Source organism: Anguilla rostrata, chromosome 10, assembly GCF_018555375.3.
Source record: "Anguilla rostrata isolate EN2019 chromosome 10, ASM1855537v3, whole genome shotgun sequence".
Classification (NCBI taxonomy): Eukaryota; Metazoa; Chordata; class Actinopteri; order Anguilliformes; family Anguillidae; genus Anguilla; species Anguilla rostrata.
The window spans coordinates 29,882,027-29,902,519 of NC_057942.1; the positions used below are offsets into that span (position 1 = coordinate 29,882,027).

At 40.8% G+C, this 20,493-nt stretch overlaps 2 protein-coding genes across 10 annotated transcripts in view; one reads left to right on the forward strand and one right to left on the reverse strand.

The window, feature by feature from the left end:
* Positions 1-1,780, reverse strand: part of ssbp2a (single stranded DNA binding protein 2a) — a 103,365-nt gene extending 101,585 nt beyond the window's left edge. Inside the window, exon 1 of one of the 4 annotated variants that reach the window (XM_064296475.1) lies at positions 1,387-1,780. In XM_064296475.1, the coding sequence (XP_064152545.1) occupies positions 1,387-1,442 (56 nt within the window). In that variant the 5' untranslated portion in view covers positions 1,443-1,780. The remainder of the gene's footprint in view (positions 1-1,386) is intronic. The other 3 variants (XM_064296477.1, XM_064296476.1, XM_064296478.1) reach the window with 3 other exon arrangements.
* A 12,327-nt stretch (positions 1,781-14,107) lies between these two features.
* The window catches only part of atg10 (ATG10 autophagy related 10 homolog (S. cerevisiae)), a 36,699-nt gene continuing 30,313 nt past the window's right edge, over positions 14,108-20,493 (forward strand). For 4 of the 6 annotated variants that reach the window (XR_010323774.1, XR_010323775.1, XR_010323776.1 and 1 more), the window contains exon 1: positions 14,136-14,505. The gene's annotated coding sequence lies outside the window, so the exon portion shown is untranslated. Of the gene's footprint in view, positions 14,506-20,493 lie in introns of all 6 variants that reach the window. The other 2 variants (XM_064296482.1, XM_064296479.1) reach the window with 2 other exon arrangements.

Below are 20,493 nucleotides of genomic sequence, written 5' to 3' on the forward strand. Positions count from 1 at the left end.
ACATTTCCAGGTACACAGACCAATGTTAAACAGTCGTTTCAGGCAATTTAGACTGTCGCTGACAGGGTTGCACAACCAGCTGGGGTCTGCCGTATGAGACCATTTCTCTGCGTGATTCTAAATAAATACATCTTTCTGACCCACTAAGGCAATTTGACAATGCTCTGCTTCTCGTGTGCAGTCTATGCATGTCACTGTTTCGTGTTTTGCCCTGCGTGGATACGAGGGCATGGCTCTGTGTTTAGTTCCGCGCGCGTGCTTACCAGTTTCTTTTAAACTGCACCAATGGACACATGAGTTTTGTTCGTAACTGGAGGAAGCATAAGCTACTCTCGTATCTCAAAATAAGAAAGAAAAATAAACCATTGTAGTGGTTATCGTCGTGCATTTCCCGAACGCACGGTCATACCACCACACAGGCTTTATTTCCACAACAAATCTGCTCGGATACAGTCAGGGAAACACGCCTGCTACTTGATTCAAGCCCATCGATGTAAACGACTGCTGTGGTGCTGAATGGTCTGAAATTCAGTTAGGCATCTGACATTACACAACTAGCAATGGTTACGTTGATTGATTTAACATATCCAAAACACAAACAAACACATAAACACAAAATACAACAGCCAATCTTAATGAAATTGAATGCGTAGCTAAGTGGATCCAGTAAAGAATCAAGTGCCATAAGGTTTCTAGTCATAGTATACCGAACCCGTCCATCCTTAGAGCTTCTAGCTAGCTAGTGAGGTACCAAATGAAAATGCTACATGAAAATAGCGATCTAGCAAACGTGTTGAGATGTGAACAGTTTGCTAAATGGGCACACAATGAAAAGCAGTGTCGTCTCAGTCTTACAGGGAAAAGTTCACGCTCACGGCGACTCGCCACCGAAACAACAGCATCAACTAGCCTACCTTTTTAACGCACCTATTTTGCCTATAACATTTCCCATTAAACGCATGCAACTTGCAAGATAACTCCCGAACTGATCGACGATGTGTTGCTTTGGATGCCACGATTTTGACATCTAGCTAACGCAGCAATCCAGCCAGCAAACGAAAGCGCCGATAAATACTGCTGCTAAAATTCCGATTGACAACGCGATCTGAATCTGTAGTTTGCAAGCTACAATTCAGTTTGGTTGTCTCTCCCCCTTGCCTTTCCGGAACCATATACCTCATAAAGTTAATATAAAGCTTTTTAAGTTTCTCTTTGCCCTGCGCTGGCAACTGACAATAACAACTTTTCAAAGGCAATACAGTACTCCCGCTACCGCTGCTATTACTGAGAGCACCTCGCCTTTCCACTGCAGCTAAGCGTCTGGCCTCCCCGCCGTTGGTGCACTGTCTTCAATATAGCGATTTCCCCCCCATAAATAAAACTTACTTTTCCCTGGCTTGGCTGTCGGACGGTACGTTGTTACTCTTGCCTTTGGCGTACATGCTTGCAGAGAGCTCCGATTGTCACGCACCTGTCAACCCATCACAGCCACCCCGGGCACAACCCCGTCACCATAGCGACACAAGGAGCGTCACTTTCCATTGGGTGTCCCGCTGATAGAGAACGCCCATTCGCTGTGGTAGCCGCCAAGATTGACAGTCTGTTCGCTCCGCCCTTCCTAACAACTCCCCCACTGCAACACACCCCCACCACCTCCCTCTCCCGTCTTCGCGTTGTCTCTTTCAGACCGCCTTGGCTGCGCTCGTTGGGAACGCGCACCTCCTGCGATCTCTCTTCTCCCAAGCACAGACACACATACACGGCCTCTCTCTCTTTCTCGCTCGCTCGCTCGCTCCCCACTCTCTCTCGCTTGCTCTCTCTCTCTCTCTCTCTCTCTCTCTCTCTCTCTCTCTCTCTCTCTCTCTCTCACACACACCCTCCCTTCGTTCTCTCGTTCGCCTCTCCTCCCCCAGCGCAAGGGGGGATTTGAAACCGTCCGAGAAGGATTTTAAACAACTGGCTGTTCCCTTTATAGGCAATCACACCCTCTGCCGACACACGGTCAATGCAGTGTGCACGCAGTAAGATACCAAGTATTAGGCATTTTGTACTGGTGTGCACATGACATTGAACTTGAAATCCATGGAGACACACAGTTTAATACATGTAAACATATTAAGATGCACACCAGGCGGGGTATTTACCATTTCATGCAGTAAACCCGCTGACAAGTTATCATAGATTTGCACCCTGACAAGGACGCAGTTGTACGTGGGGTTTTGCGCAATATTGTTTACTGTGGAATTACTGTGCTCAAAAACTAACATATAACTGTGTCCTTGTCAGGGTGTAAATATATGGTTACTTGTCAGAGGGTTTGACTGATTGACAGAACATTGCAAAAAAAATTACAGGAACATCACAAAATAATTTCCTCTTCTTAATATCGATGACAGGGGTTTGCATTTTCTACCCCAAGTCGGACAGGCGATTTCAAAGCCAGATGTGTTGATGACTTCAATATGATCTCAACTCCCACAACTGCATTCTAACAGGCATTTTTGGTAAATGGATGGCATTTATATAGCGCTTTTTAAGCGCTATGTAAATGCATCTTCACTGCAGTTCAATGACAATTATATAGTTATCCACTGATTATAAGAGCACCTGTTTTCTTTGCTGTTGAATGAAGACATTGATTCTTACTTGTACTTCCATAGGGTTATTAAAGTAGTTCGGATTTTTTTTTTAAGTGCTGAAATTCTCAAATGTGCCTGCCTTGGTCCCCTTTTAGATTTAGCTAAGAGCCAACGTCATGTGACACAAGAGGCAGCAAGGGTGGAGAAAACAGATGGGGCCCGTTTTCATCAGAAAGTCATCAGCAGCATATTAGCAACAGGGTCCTGAAGTGTGTGTGTGTGTGGTTGGGGCAAATTAAGGTGGAGGGAAAGGGGTGAGAGAGGGTGGGGTTTACCATCATATTAATGTTGACTTGATATCTATCTTCACTCTTCATCATACATTGTGCACTTTTTCCAGTGCTTGCGTGCTTGAATTAGGGTTTTCAAACTCACTCATTCCTGGAGAGCCTCAGTCTTTCCTTTCAATTGACAGTCAATGTAGGCCTTTGAGACAAGTTGGCCAGACTCTTTAGCCAATCAATGACTTAAGAGTAAGAACACATCAAAGACCAGCACATATGATATCCCTCCAAGATATGAGTTTGAGATCACTGGTTTACATGTTTCAGATGAAGATGGGCTTTTATTTCAATGCACAGTTTATTATGACCCATGGTTTCCACTTGTAAATGCTTTGTCCACTGAAACATGAAACATATTTCCTATGTAATGTAACCTTGCCTCACGTGTTTAAGATCACTTTTGTTTATTTGGTGCAATTTTATAGCTAGCAGACAGGAGCGCCCTGGGGGTTTTGGGCCCTGTGAAAAGATTTTACATTGGGCCCCACCACAACAGGGCCCGTGGAATCATTGTAACTCTCTCCCCCCCCCCCCATACAGCTGCTGGCAGGTCTTAAATCAAGATGCATGCTGGGATGCAGAACCTAATAGGATGCATTTTTGGGGCCCTGTTACTCAATGTCCTCGAGGGCCAGAGAAGTGCTGGTTTTCCTCCTCCCCTTTACCTGGAAGTCAGGTGTGAATACAGTCTAGCCAAACAGTAGCACTAATTGTTCAGTTAATTACCAAGGGGAAAAGAAAGGACAGTAGTCTTGGGTAACTTTAGACTTCTCCTCCCACAGTGTGCTTCCAACTTCCAACATAAATTTAAGTGTTCTTTTATCCATATATATACTTGAGAACAATGTGTCTAGAGTGAATTTGTTAATGAATGTTTGGTATGGTGTTCTAACTTTCACTTGAGGGTGATATTCACAATTATTCATCATTGTAATTTATGATTTTCCCTTCAGGGACACTGTGTTCTTTTTATTTCTATACATTACATATACATAGGTATAGATACAAATTATATCTGTAAAATAAACTACAGAGATAGTATTTTTTCAGAAAACAGCCATAGGTACCCTTGAATCTCTCTCTCTCTCTTTCTCTCTCTCTCATATTCTATTTTTAATGTGCAGAAGTTTCAGTTTTGGAATGAGTCCCCAAGGTCCCGTCGCCATGACAATGACTCAAGCGATAGGCATGCGTTTGTCAAGGTGGGGTCCAGTTTCACACACTGCAAAGGCCATGGAACAGCTCTCACTCTCTTTCTCTCACTCTCTCTCAGTCAGACGGCTGGGTTAAAACACTGATCATGTATGTATCTCAAAATTGGCACCTCTGTCAACCGTGCATACAAAATCTAAGGTGTGGTGCATTTTTCAAGTAAAGCCTACTACTGTCCCCAAAACAGGCTTGGTTTTTTACCAAAGATGGTGAAAATATAAAAGATACACATGTTCGAATGAAAGTCAATGGAGGATGGGGTCTGTAAATTGCTACCGCATTGTGGTCCTTCTGGAGAGCATCCGGAATGTGCATCGAGAGCAAGCAGCCTTAGTATATGAATATTTCAAAGAATGTGCATGCAAGGGCTGAAGAAAAAAGTCCCATAGATTCCCATTCAAGAAAATCAGAAAATCAGGACAGAAAATCCAGGAACTTGCCTCTCTCTGCCCCAACTTGTCATCTCTGCTAAGACTGAAAGTGCACCCCTGCAGTTTGTCTGCGATTGCTCATCCTGAGTGGACATAAGTGTAGCACTCCCAGTTTGTTACTGTGGCTCTATCAGCACAGCTGCCTAATGTCATTCTTAGGAAAATTAGAGGGTGAGAGAGAAGAAGCAGCCTTCTATGAGGACCCCCAATAACCTGTATAAGCTGAAGAGCTGCAACGTGTGTATTCTGCATTCCCAGGATGACAAGATAGCTTAACATGTTGATAATATGCAGGCATATTCAGCTTTAGGACCTGGACCACACAGGAGCTGGGAGCTCATGTTCTTATTCTTGAATCTGCAGTGATGAGACATACCCAGCCTTCAGTGAGCAGGAGTCTCCCGCTCACTTGGAGTTTAAGACACTTTAACCCTCTTGTTTGGTTTGGGTCAGATTGACCTGTTTTAAACTTTCAGTAAAACAGGAATGCCACTTTTGAGAGATACATTTCACATTTGGCGACTAGACCAGGGTAAATATGGTTCTTGTTTTGCTTTTCTATTTGTTGTTCATTTTCTGTTTTTGCTTTATGTGTTGTTATCTATGTGGTTTCTATGAATATAATAAGATAAAGATGAAAAATAATTGACAATGTCAGCTCAAAACAATACAACAGTAATCTACAGCATGAAAACTGTTTTGTTTAAATTTTTTATAGATAAACATGATTTATGTCCCCACGCCTTCATTAATGTGGACTTATAAATTACATCCTCATCACAAAACTTAATGAAACTTTCATTGTTGAATGTGATCTAGCAGAGGTAAATGGCAACCATTAACCATACATATATTTTATATTGTTTGGAACTGAGTTAAAGAAAAAAGTATATGGAGTATACTTTGCATACATTTGATTTAAAGTTCTACTAATGTCCTGGGTATATCTGACCCAGGTTACAGTTTCTCCAGTGCTAATAAGTAAACAGAATATAAGGGTTAAGACAGAAATACCCAGCTCTGGTCCTGGAGAGCCACAGGGCCTTCTGGTTTTGTTGACACCTTAAAATCAGCAATCAATTTAAACCCAATGAAGTCAGTGAGGTGTATCAGCAGTGTAATCAATGAAAATCTATATGCAACTCGCACAATGCAATAATGGCTGCTTTTGTCATAAATTAATTATCCCAGTTGAAATCTAGTTTGGAAGCCGTGTCATGGCTAGTCATAAACTTTATTAATTGGGAATTCAGTTAATTGGGCTACATCCTATTCTGCTTTTGGCAATTTGTGCTGTACATCATTAAACCCTGTGAGCTGCTTAGGATGAAGGTCTGTGTATGAGCAAGTTAATTAAAATTAATTAACACAAAATGAATTAACAGTCATACTTCCTGTATGGATGGTAGCATCACTCTTAAGGGGTTACCTGTGTGAAATCACATTGGCCTCATTCTCATTGTCATTTAGGGGATAAGAGCAATAAGATAACCCGCACTTTCTGTTCTCTGTTAAATTTATGGATCATCAACGGGGGTAATTTTGATTACACCTGGAGGAAGAAGTTCTCCACCTCGCTGCATTTCCTTTTTTGAGTTTCAGTGTTTCAATCTGCTCCTCAGCCTAACATCCACACGTGTCTTTGACTCATTTTCAGATCAGCCCCGGTCCCGACCTTGACTGGGCTCTGAAGGCAGGTCCAGTTTCAAAGTTTTCATGACAGCTTCTGTTGGGGTGGTGGGGGTGGGGGGGGGGGGTTCAGCAGAGCATGCTGGGAAACCCCCTAAGGCCCACACACCGAGGTTTCTGCACACCTTTAATCATTCATATTCTGAACAGTCATCCATCATGCTGACAGGACGCTAGCAGTAAGAGACGTGTCTAACGGACGTGTCTTCTGCACATTCCAGGAATGCTTCTAGGGAAAATAGAGCACTTACTTTGTGTCCTTACAAGTGATCAAAGACGAAAAAGAGGCAAAACTCTTTAAAAAATGCGTTGAAGCGAGACTAAACTATGAAAGAAATTACTTTTAAGTTGTTCTTCTGAGATGAATGAGTGGTAGATGTCACAGTCCTTGCAACAATAGACCCTGGACTCAAGAGGCCTTTAAGATCTTAATATGTGACAAAAAAACACACACTTAGCTGGGTGTTCAGGTCCAATGAAGCCACTCATATTTATATAGCAAATAATTCATAAGCATAATTTCAGCTGAAATGGACAGTGGACACCTTAGCATTGTGTCTGTATGAATCCATTCCCCTACATGCTCAGGAAAGGTGTTCTATCCAAAGAGAGAAAAGAGAGAGGGAAAGGGAAAGAGAGCGAAAAAAGAAAAAGTGGCATTTCTTACCAACCCATTACATAATTTCAATTTTTTTAAAGAGGCTCACAAGTCTATTTGGAAGGCGAGGAACAGCAAATCCTCAGAGAACTCTGGGAACTACTGCAATTTACCTTTCAGATGTGAAAGAATCATGAACCATATGGACAGGACAATGGAATCACAATGTTTTTCTCATTCAATGGGCCTCTTTGAAAAATTATGCACACATTCTCCTTTCAAACTAGCACAATTTTTGCATGCCAATGTTAGTTAATGGTTCCATAATAAAGTGTGTATGTGTATGAGTAACCTTGTCAAGTGACTGCTCATTAAATTAATATCTCAAGCCATACTGTCCTGCAAATAGAAGGTACACGTTCATAAACAGCAACTGAAGAATTCAAGTAAAATGCTGCAAATTCACACTGAGGGACCTACTCAAATGATTTAGCCATTAAAATGATGCCGCCAAGTGTGATCTATGTAATATCACTGCCATCTTAATCTTTCACCCATTTCCTACTGCTCTACACATATTCTCTTGCCCACACCTGCTACAACCACTATGCTTGTCTCTCCCAGCAAGGTGGGAACTCATTTCAGAGTGACTCCTCTCCCTCAGCCTGGAACTGCTCAAACTGCCAAAGCCGCAAAGTATACTTTTTCTGTACTTTTGTGAACTCCTTTTCTAAGTTTTGTACATACTGTACATATTCACACCATAGAGTATCCACAATATCATACCTTTCTGGCCTGTTTGAAATGGAAATAAACAAAATGGAAAATTATAATTATAAATAATGTCTTAGAAACTGTGTGTGTGTGGGTGCATTTGTGTGTGTGTGTGTGTGTGTGTGTGTGTGCAAAAACTGTTTAGAAGCTATTCATTGCATTCAATCTCCACTGCTTTCTCCCTTGTTTCTTGCCATTTCGTTGTTCCTCTCCCATCTTCTCTCTGCCTCACTCTCCCTTCTGAGCTTCTGTTCGGTGGGGCTGAGATGACCTGGCACTACAAAGTGAGCATTGGTCTGTGAGCAAGGCTGAGGTGACCTGGCACTACAAAGTGAGAACTGGGTCTGTGAGCATCAGTCCAGCATAGAAAACCCACCGGAATGTATCACTAAAATACATTTTTTTACATTTAAAATAAACCCGCCTGTTTTTGTCCAGGCACTTCACTTCATGAGTACTCTGATGAAGCCTGAAAGACAGATAAAGTCACCTTACTTGACATGTAATTTTTTTTAAGCCTGCACAGTCATCATTCTCTTATGAGCTGGGGTTAAGCAGTGCTACAGAAACTTCCAGAAACAGGGCTCAGCTGCCCAATATACACTGCCACTTAACAGAAATGGGGTTAAGTAGCTCTACTGACTTTGTATCCTTCCTGGATCAGGGTTAAGTCGCCGTGTAGCAATGGTGTTATGTAGCCCCACATTCACTGTGGCCCATAAGGACTGGGGTCGAGTTTCCCTACAGCCACTTTGCTCTTCAGGCTGGGGGTTGAGTTGTTCTGTGGAATAAGGGATGGATAAGGGTGACAGCTAAGCCAATGGAGCAACATGGAGATCCATCTCATGGTTTAATGAGGCTAGAAAGAACTCACAATCAACTATATTTGTCAAAGATACACAGAGAACATTAAAGAGAACAAACATGGTAAGTTTTATTTAGCTGTGGTCAAATAAAAAAATACTACAACCTAATACTTAAGCTAAAACAACTGAATACATCAGCAACCTGCTCAGCGGATTATAGTGCATTTAGCTGAAGACTTCCTTTCAGCAGTCCTGGCAAATGAACAAGTAAAAGGTGAACAAGAGGTGAAAAGGCATATGTGCACATTTGCACAGGATTGTGTAGAATTATGTAAATAAGAACAGACATATGCCTTGGAGTATTCACACATTATTCAAAATGATGCAAAAACAACTGCTTCCCACACAAAGTGCACGTGGTGTTGACAGGTTAAATTGGAAAGTACGAAGCCAGTAAACTGCAGGACCGTATACAGTATATATCTGTAGAAAACGCCAAAGCACGCACAACGTCACAAGGGCTTGACTTGAATCACTACACACAGAGCCACGATACACGGCTCATTTTGATTAGCTCAGCAGATACCCCCGTCCAGAACTGTTTACATTACATTGTGACTTTTTTTTGAGGAGGTAGATTGTCCTCCTTTCACACAGATGGGGGAAAGAAGAGAAGGTTGCAGACAGAGATGGGATAACAGTACGGAAAGTATAATGGCGGGAACCGAACTCTCAGCCACACACGGGGATTCGTACATGGGTCTTCTGCCCAACAAAAGTCCTCCACAATAGTGCTCCAGAGCATGAGATATTTTTGGTTATCACAGCTAGATTAATGCTGAGGAGCCCTCGGATTTCAAGTCTGGTTCTCACAGTGAGATGACAAAATGAGCATTCAGTACATAAGTGGGATGGTCCAGCCGGGAGTAGGCGCAGCTTCTGGGTGGTGCAGACGCCAGGCTGAAGTGGAGGTGTTTTTCCACTTGTCTGACACTTGTTTTTCACTCATTATCACACCTTTCCATGACACACAGCCATAAATCCTCAACCGTCCCTGTTAAAACCGAACTCAACTGAACTCTATGAGCAGGCATTTGCATGTTGATTAATTTTAAACTATCACAGCATTGGAAAAGAAACACATTTACAATGAATCAATATGAACTCCATAAATAACTTGATTTATATTTTTAAATTTTTTATAAAACAAGTCTCACTGTTATAAACAATATTCCATATGTAATGGGACTAAAAGCATGATATGTTCAACAGCACTTGTATGGACTTGCAAGATATGACACCTAATTGGGTGGTGGTGATTTCTGGGTGGGACACCACTGTTGTACCTCTGAAAAAAGCACTGTACCTGAATTCCTTCACTGAATATCCACCCGCAATAAACTGACATTATGTAATAAAAGACAGCTATGCAGTCTGTCCTGAATATATCTGTCGGTTCACGTTGCAAAAAAAAAAAGAAAAGATTTTTCTTAACCAATGTCGATAGTATTATGATTTGCTCAGATAGTAAATCGTCTTAATCATATGATTTCCCATTCTTAATCAAAATAATATTCCAATCCAGAAAACTTTAGGTTGGATTTAAGGTCACCATTAAGGCACGACAAGTTTTTCGAGACAAGATCATTTTTTCCATTTTGAGTAAGTGAGTCAGGCAGCACACAGGAAAAATCAGATTTGATGAAATCTGTGCTCTGTTTCAGCAAATGCAAATGTGTTGTGCATCCACACCTGTCTCTACAAATGACAGGCAAATCTGTATATTCATCATGACAAGGTTGAAATAAGGACACAAATCATGTTGCTCAACCAACAGAGCATCAAAACTTTGTTCCAAGCTACAAATATTTCAGCTATAAGCAAAGACTAAAAACCGTAATGAGGAAGGCTGCTGCGATATGCCTCTAAAAAGATTTCATTTAATTTCAGGATGCTTATGGAAAACACATGACAATTTAGCTGTCATTGCTGCTTTTATATCAAGAGCAGTTAGTCACACTTAATTCAAGAAAACAGTGACGAACTTTCACAAAGGATTAATCTGTCACCAAAGACGACAGGATTCTTTGAGTATTTTGTCAGAAAGAGTAATAAAAAAAATCCTTGTTCTGGGTGCATGTTTGCGAGATGGCACAAATGCCTTCATCAATGTTCCTGTAATTCTTTCATGTTACTGTCTGGATACGATCCAGAGACTTTCTATTTCTAGACACAAGTGTTATAACTGCTTAAAAATGCACCAGTATTTTACTTTGGATACTGAGACAGCACATAAATGCCCACTGTGTGGAATAGGTGAGTCAGATATTGCTCAGGAGTAGATAAAAAGTGTTTTTTTTGGGGGGTTTTTTGGAGTGGGGGAGGGCAGGGGATTTTTCTGGAATGACATCTTGTTACATTATAGTCTTTTTTTAAGTTTCCTATTTAGTTATAGTAAAAAGGAAAGTAATGAGGGTATGAGAAGCAACAGTTTCTCTTTGGAGACAGCATCAAATATTTTCAAGGGGCCCAGGCAATGGACATTGACAGCGTTGCCAAGCAGTGTTGCCACGCAGCGGCTGTCACTGTCTTTCAGGTAATGAATAACAAAAAAAAGAAACTCCTGATGTAAAGTCACTTTGCCGGGGCCATCACGTGTGACCAGTACAGCTAATATGCACCGCGGCAAACAATCCGCCAGCATCCGGATTTCTGCAGGAGGAAGGAATATGACACCGCTCTTCCACCAGAAAATCAATCAGCTCACACTCGGCCGGTGGAAGTGGAAAGGCCTCGCCTCGGCCTTTGTTCCAGAACATCCCATTAATGCTCAACCGGGCTGAGATCTGCCGGCTGAAATGGCCGTGGCACGAGGACGGGATCGGCATCACGCTCCTCACGCCGCCGGGTGACTGCACACTAAAATGTTTACGATTACATCAACTCTCGCAGAGTACATACAGTCCCTGCTGGTCACATACGTACTCTGTTAAAGTTTAATGAACACTGGACATCTTACTGTGTGCTCATACTCTATGGAGGAGAAGAGAAGCAAGGCTTCAGCAAGGGTTGAAGATGATCATTCGGTACCAATAAGATACAACTGACATTGACCTTGCCTGTTATGGGCTCAAACCCGCCGTCTGTACCTTTTATTCACCATGTAATTCTGGATTTAAATAAACATATTTTTACTAACCATTTGAGTCCCATCCCATCCAATGTGCTGAGTGAGAACAGCATTTATTTTCTAAGCATATCTTTGATATCATTGGCTATACGCACCTACAGCAAGTCTATAGACCGAAAAACTTTCACTGTTTTCACTTATTTGCTGTTTTCACTTGCGTTTTCAGTGTCAGAGGTTTCCTCATGTTTTCAAATCCATTTTGTCTGGCGTAGGGTGTGAAGGCCAATACTAAAAGCAGGGAAGAAGATTACTGAGCGAAGTCAGAAATTACTATGCTCAGTTACTTTATTTTGCTTTTATTCCAGTTCCAAGGAAAGAGCGCTTACAGTAGAGCTGCAATCTGGACTGAAAGAACACTTGTTAACAAGCATTTATTTTATCGATTACAGAACAGACAAATACAAATCTAAATAAAGATAAGCTTTTCCGTCTAAGAACCAAATTTTGCCACGGTCTTCGAGTACACTTCAGTTGGAATTATGATATCTGCTGTGACGCTATTGTTTTCTCGATCCTGCCCAACTTATGGTGCACTGACATGCTTGTCTTTTTTCATTCAAAGCAAAGGCAGAGTCAAGCCAAAGACTTGATGAAATAAATGGACAATCACACGACTGTAGTACATTCGGCTTCTAAGTACTTCCTACAGCAGGCCTTTAAATGCCTCCATTGACAAACAACATTCATGCCATCGGCATGTGTACTTAAGCTCTCTAGTGCTGTAAGGGGTGCCCAAGAATTCATGAAACTGACAAACAGACCCGTGATCTCCAGGAGAATCCTAACATCAACAGTCAATCAGCTTGATATACCTGATTTGCATGTGGAATAATTTGTCATTCATAAAGTACACTATTAGGAAAATTAAAAACATGACATGTCTAATGACGTCAAGGCGTTAACTTGCCTCTCGTGTATAATTTCAAACTTCCATGCAAATTGCTGATCGTGAAAATCATATTGACCCCCAAATCTCCTTCTGTTTTTAGTACAATAAATGAACAGAAAAAGGAAAGCTGTACAAGTTTTACCAATTACAAAATAGTGAAGTACTATAAAGCTGTAATTACCATTAACATTATCATTATTTTGTCTTGTAAAATAATAATATATTTATATCTGGTTCTAGGAGTGCTAACCAGTCAGTTAAATTTCCATACTAACTAGCTACATCTCAACAAACCCCCCCAAGCTGAGGTTCCATACTCGCTTCAGTGCTGTAGTATAAATCAGTATAGCATGAGATATTTGGATAAAAAAACAGACCCGGAGCCATAACTCAAATCATGGTCTTTGAGGGCCAACTGCCAACGAAAAGAAAATAACAAAACCAAAGGTTATGTGAAAATCCCAAAACAACAGCCCACCTATCTTAACGCCAACTAACTAAACCTAAATACAGGGGGTGGCATACACTCCAAACCTAGTGTGTCCATACAGACATACCAATCCCATTTGCACGAGTACAGAGGCCTCTGTCTCAGCAGTTCCAATGCCTCGGCGTAGCAGATAATGGGATGACAATGAGGTGATGGCAAAGGGAGACAAATACAGAACTAGCGAAACATACGAGTATGGATTGACACAAAATCAGATACAGTTAGGCAGATACACAGCAGAATGAATGGATTCATGCAAAACACAGGATGACCGGCGGGTATTTTAAATTGGGCTTCGCCCTCTGATTGGTGGAAGGTGGGCAGGAACATAGCAGAATTATAATGATTGATGGCAGGAAAGGCAAATGGTAGCAGTCTGTGGAGAGAGGGGAAGAGAGCGAGAAAGAAGGAGAAAGAGAGAGAGAGTGGGAGATACAGCAACATGCACAGGGACATAACACTGTGCATTAGCTTATGTGAGGGGAAAAAAGGGAGTTTTTCTTGGCAGTTTCCATTTTAATATTTAATAAGGGCCCCTGCTGATCATCCTGTTTTCTATGTACCCCCTTAATTAAAAAAAAAATATTACCAAACTGTTCAAAATGTCCTTACATCTATTTACAACAGGCTAGCTGGTTCTCTGTTTCTGTTTTCTTTTTAAATTTTATTTTATACATCAGCTGGCTGAAAAGAGAAGTCCTTTGATTACGGTATAAATGAAAAGCTATTATGCCACTTTATAATGTATTTCTGAACTATTACATGCTTGATCTCATAATATTGACAGCACTAATAACGATGGCTGTATTGCTTGGATTATCTTCCATTTTGCATACTTAGTTTATCACCTAGGCTGTCACCATAAATAACACAATAATTCAGCAATTCAATAATTCAATTTAAGTTGATTGGTGAGTCCAACACGTTTTCACGTGGTTGTCTTTAAAATGTACACATAAATCAATGTATAAAATGAAGTTCGATACTAGTAATGTGAGTTAACTACAGTGGCACAATGGATACTCTGTCGGCTACAATGTCATTAGAACAACCAGTACACTGTTAGCTAATATTACCGTCCTACCTAATAGATTTCGACTTTTCTACACATTGCAATCAAAAGTAGTAGGACAGAGAAATATTAGTTTCAACAGCTGTTTCTTGATCCTCTTCTCGGTAATATACAATGACGAGACACATCGTGTCTCGTTTCTGTTTACAAAAGTTACTCGGGGTGAACTGAGAGGAACGCTTCTATTTTTTATTCACGCAACGGTCTGCGAGTGTCCAAAAATAACTGCCGTTTGACGGGAAACAGTTTTTAATCAAGTGTCAGGTCCACTCTATGAAACCGCTTCTCCCTTGCACATTGCAGACGTGTTGGAGGGACCTCCGTGGTCTACAGTTATTCCTCACGAAAGGGCGTCTTGAAACCGCCTGCACCGAATAGCATTTGCTGTTCCGTCATCTCCCCTCCGCTTTTGGTATCCCGGAAGTTCACCGGTAAGAGACGAGTTTTGCAGAACATTTTGTATCAGTATGAAAGTTGTGTGGCTAAACTGATGTCTGAATGTCTTTAAAGCGGGATGCAGGCGAGTGTGGTTGCTTTACTTGTTGGGGAAATACGAAATCTAGCCAGGAGCTTTGCACGATTCATCCGCTAGCAAACGGGACCCGTCAATTTCAGAATGCAATGTATATTTATACGGCTTAATTCTGTATTTAGACGTTTATTCGGAAATCAAGTCAGTTTAGTTATAATAGGTCAAAAGTATAGGATCTATTTATATTATTTTAAAATATTCTCAATATGCATTGTTAAGTGAATCAAATGCAAAACGTTAGTCGTGCTTTTGTGACAGGAAATAGCTGTTAGCCTCCCAGTACCAGTACATTACTTTTAGAAAAGGTGAGAGTGGGTTGGTGTCGTCAGTACAGTGAACTTTGACTGGAGGGCAGGCAGGCTGTTTTGAGGTCACGTTTGCTAAAAACAAGGCAGAACCGTCACAGTTTCGATATGTTGCGGCGCGTACGAGATAGCATCGTTGGTTCAGATCAGAATACAACACAGACATGTTGGCTATCTGTTTAGTCTCGCACTCGTTCTCCCTCTTCGTCCATGTTGACGCTCGCGTAGGATGCACAGTGGATTCTTCGGGATTGCTGACACAACAGCCACCCTCGTTAGCCCTACTCAAATAGGCCTAGATGTATTTTAGTTATCGTAGGTGTGTAGCTACTCTGTGGTGAAGCACTTAGCTACTGGCTGTGGACAATGCACAATGACATTTGCACTGCCAAACTGAAATGTAAATATTGGACAACTTTATAAGTGCAAATAGTTACTTATTTCTCACGTTTCCCAAGCTATTACATCTGAGAGTCGGTGTCATATCTAACAGTTGTTTATACTTGCCTTTTTTTTTAGTAATAATATCAGCTAAAGCATTTTGGACAGGCAGGAATTTGGTCATAACCTTTGGGAATAAGGGAATTCTGGGTGATTTGTCCTGTTAAAGCACTGGCTTTACGTTTAGTGACCTGCCCCAGAAATCCAGACTGTGCCCATGCAGATTGTGGCTGGTAGAACAGCAGGGAGGGTTAGAGTGTCAGGGGATGAGCCTGTCTATTTGGGTATTAGCAAGTTCTCTGACCAATCAGCTTATTCCTATAGCTGCGGAGGCCAGCTAGTGGGACTGCAGAGAGAGAGAGAGAGAGAGTGTGCGAGCGAGCAAGCAAGCACTGGCTGGGAGCAGCTGCTTTAGAGGGGAACTCATGAATTGACTGAAACTACTGGGAATTTCAAATTGAGTGCAAAGAAAAACAGGTTAAAATGTATGTGGGGGAAAAAAAGCTTTTAGAAGCTTAGAACCCCCCCCCCCCCAGATGTTCTTCTTTAAAGTTCCCTTTTTCTCCAAAAGGAAAACTCTTTGTTGACAGTGATACTGAAGTTGAACAAGAAATATCACCCAGAGAACTCCTGAAAAATGCTTGAATCCACATCCTTACCCATAATGCCAGACACCTGCCATATTCTGGTTATGAAGTGTTTCATGTAATAAACTTTCCATTTATTCATTGCTGCAATGCAAAGGTCAGAACAAAATGAATAATATAAATTATTTATTTGGTTAATGAAACATGCCGTCCATTAAAAAATAATTTCCGTTTGTCTACTAAATGATGATTTGAATGTGATTAATCAACAAGCACAGAATCCAGAACATTGTGGGTTTTTTCCTGGCTCAAAATAGGCCAGAGGTGGTGACTTTGTGCAGCCGCCACTGCAGTCGGTCTGGCTTTGCTGTCGTCGTCAAGTCGACGTGTCGTCTCCCTATATTTAGGTACGTTTAGAAGTTCTGGGTTTCCAAGGGGCCACCACAATGCATTGAGATGTAGGCTATAAAAAACGAAATGTGTGACAATAAAAAGAATTGGATCAATTGAAATATTTATTGAAGGGTTACTTGTTGCAAGTGCTGGGATTGGGAGGAAATATAGCTTATACTGAAGGATTTACACATTGTAAGGGGTCATTCTACAGGAATAATATTTGGAATTGTAATATGTCTTGAAATGTGTTTAAGTTTTGCCACTCAAAACTTTGGGCACAATATTAATTAACCTTATAACTAAATGAATCCACACAAATGCCAGTTTACTCTATTTAAATTATTTTTATACTTTCACTCAAAGAATGCTTACACCATCTATATTTTGTCACTGGTGTTAGGCCTACTACTTGCAGCCAACACAAGATTATAGGCTTTTCAGAATTCTATTTCACAGTTCAGCCTGTACCAGCAGTGTAGGTTAGTACAGTAGAATCCACTTAATTGCTTAATGGATTGTCACGTAATTTGGGCATTTGCATAGAATTGCCAGATCCCGAACCATTTCCCATTCATTCCATTGTAAAGAGTTTGCTTGTTTGCGTAAACCATTAGTGCATATTTCAGATATTTTCGTGGAATTATGTCCAGTTACATTGCATAATGATCTATAAATATATGTTAAAAGTCATATGTGGCATATATAAACCGACAATTGTACTTTAAAGACACCAAACCGCACAAAAATGCCTCTGCTACAGGGGATCTAGGTCTGAGATATAAATAGTAAAACAAATGTTTTATTGAAGCATGAATTAATGCAACAATCATTTTGTTTTCAAAATATCTTTCACATGCTCTTAGTCTGTATGTGTTTAAATTGAGCCTACAGACAGCCTTTTTGGGTAGAAAATGGACCCAGAGGTTGCCTACATGTAGGCCTAAATATAAATGGACATTCGATGTATTCTTTGAACTATTGTTCTCTTTTGAGTAGCATGCTGCACTATATCTTGGTACATGTTTATTGAACAACATGGTTTTCTAATATAGCTTTATTCAGGGTTCGTACGGTCATGAAAAACCTGGAAAAGTCATTGAAATTTAAAATGCAAATTCCAGGCCCTGGAAAAGTTATGTAAAATAATATTTTTTGAAAAGTTTTGGAAAAGTAATGGAAATATAGCTAAAGTTGCATCGAATATAATTACTAATTAATCCAATCATAAAAATAGTATGTATAGTAGGCCAATAAAACGTAAATTGGCTCGTAACCTTCGCGGTATTCTGGTGGTGTGAGAAGTTAATTCGGTCCTGCTCAGTCTGTTTACAGGCACGCCTCTGCTGATGTAGCAGTTAGTAAACGTAGGCCCTACTGTGCCGACAATATGCCAGGGGAGTGCAGCTTCAATAATATATCAGGGCTCGAAATTAACTTTTTTACTTGGTAGCACTGGTGCTCCCAATTCAAAAACTTAGGAGCACCCACCGAAATGTAAGGAGCACCAACAATATATACAATAGATTTTTTTATTGATAAAAAACGACAATATAACAGTACGGTTTACAAGTAACAGTTAAACTGTCACGCCTAAAATGTGTCGACTCTTCAAGAAATTGCATGTTATGCATTCAAACGACAAAGCGCTTCTCGTCACATTAATACCGCTAATTAAATCAACCGCCAGTAAACTGCATAGGAGAAATTAGCTGTTTCAAACGGGTCGCTACACAAAACGTCCGCTTCAACTTTTCAGCTTTCGATAACGCTAATAAATTTAACATAAACTTTTGTCTTCAGGTAACATTAGTTAACGCGTTAGCTCTCTGTGTCGCGTGACAGTGGAGTGCAGCGAAAGGGAGTGATTGAAGGCTAATATTAACCTATTTAAAATCAGCATTAAAGGTAAGAATGTCAAGCTCACGATTGGTTAGAAGGGTCACCGTCAGCTCACAAGGCACATACTGAGTGTACTAACTAGTGAATGTACAGAGAAAGAGACGTTCGACTGGAAGGTCGCACCAGAACAATTGTTTGCACTCGCACAAATGCTCCCAATTATATTTCAAGGTCGCACAGATTAAATTTCGGGAGCAATTTCGAGCCTTGTTTGAGACATTGACAAAAATGTTAAACTATTCGAATTAAAATATGAGAGAATGTATCTAAGTGTGTCTATCTGGTGTTTATTTGTTTTAGAGAGGCACCATATGTTTCAGATGCAGACCTAATTTTACTTAGTGTTACAATAAATAATTTTAAATCATCCCGCTGAGATAAAGTCATTTGTTTTGTTCATGGAAATTCAGTTAAAGGTTGTGGAGAAGTCATGGAAAAGTCATTGAAAATCATTGGTGAAAAAGTGTATGAACCCTGTTTATTGTTACATTGTGGTTACTTATTCATATGAGGATTGATTAGAGTTTGGTGCAGAGATAAGTTTCTGGCTATGTTCGTGAGCGAAGAAAAGATGGTGATTCCACACTTGCATAATTCCTATGTAATAATTATTATGTCATCGTCGTCTGGTCTCTGAATGCAGCTCTAATTAGGCTATGTCATAGAGGCTTGTTTCTGTATACGGTTCATAGAGGGTGGTTGCTAAGTACCCAGTTCTTATTTTGTCATAGAGGCTGGTCCCTATGTACACAGTTTTATTTTTTCAATGAGGCTGGTTTCTGTGTACACTGATCGTAAGAGGCTAGTCCCTGTGTACACAGGATTTAATCCTCGCTATTAATTTCAAGAACTTTGTTAAATAAACCTTTATGCCAAGTTCGAGCAAATCATTTTTGAAAGTCTGTGAGGCCAGAAAATGTTTTCCTTCCTTTTTTTAAGAACATTTGTTCCCATTGGGCTGTATAGCCTAAATGATATAAATGCAATCCCTTGTGTGTGATGGTTTGGTAAAAAGCTGATCTGTCCCTTGAAGCAATAAATGCTTGTTAAGGAAGCTTGATGCCTTGTGGCTTCTGTAACTACTGGAGTTCCTCATACTGGACTACCACCCCCATGGATTCCTTGGTAGTGTAGATGTGGATGAATTTGTCATATACCTTTTAAAGATTCAGATTAATAGTACTAAATTACTGAAGTTGTGAAAGTAGCCCTTCTGAATTAGTTAAATATTAAAATTTAGAAATGTAAAGTTTAAAGTGTGTGCAGGGCCACCTTTAGGGGGGACACAACTGGGTATGTTGTCCTTGGCTCTGGAGGCAAAGGGAGGGCGTGCTGGGGGGAGGGGGGTGGGTGTCCCAGTGGTCTATGAACTTGTGACAAATATTATTGGCCAGGACAGTGAATAATGTAATTTTGGCCCCAGGCCAAGGAATTTGACCCAGCAGCCCTGTGTGTGCATGCTGGCGTGCGTGCGTGCGTGCATGCGCTTGTGTGTATAATCAAATTAAAGAGAAAGGGGCAAAGCAAATGAAAGACCGCGATGCTTATCTATAACTATTTAGAATTTCCTATCGCAGCATGAAGAAACAAACGCCTGCCTCCTTCGGTGGAGCGCCGCGGCAGAATAAACTGTCAGCTAAATGCGCCTCCCTGCTGCATTAGCATGCAGCGCAGTGGGTGAGGCCTGTTCTGCATAATGGCCCGAGACAAGAGGCAGACTGAAGCTGTGCCCGTCTCAGTAGTTCAGCGCTGCCCCCTGCTCCTCACGGCTATTCGGCGTCTTACGCAAGATACTTTCCTGTCTGATCCAGTAACTCCAGCGCAATGAGAGAGTGCAAGTAGCTAGCTCTCTTTGAAGTAGTACTAAAAGGAGCGCATTAAAAGGAGTTCCCGTTTCTTTCATTTCCCAGTTCCATGTATTAAAGTTTAAAGTTGTTTTTTTGTTTATTAATAATTGCTGTTATTTACACATTCAGTCTGAAGTGTCCATGCCATCCTGAATGGGAAAAGGTGATAAAACAAGCACATAGGCTATTACGTGCTCTGAAGCAACCCTGTTAAATGTGGTTCCAAGCGTTCTTCGTTCCTCCAGTTGAAGCCCCATCTACACAAGATCATGTCTCATTAGAATAAGTAACTGACCATCCACTTATTAGGAAAGCACATCCCTGGAGTTTGGCCATACTTATGCCATATCAGAGTGCCGACATAACTGGACTTCTAGTCCTGTAAGGTTATGAGCTTTGCAGTTGACTGGTG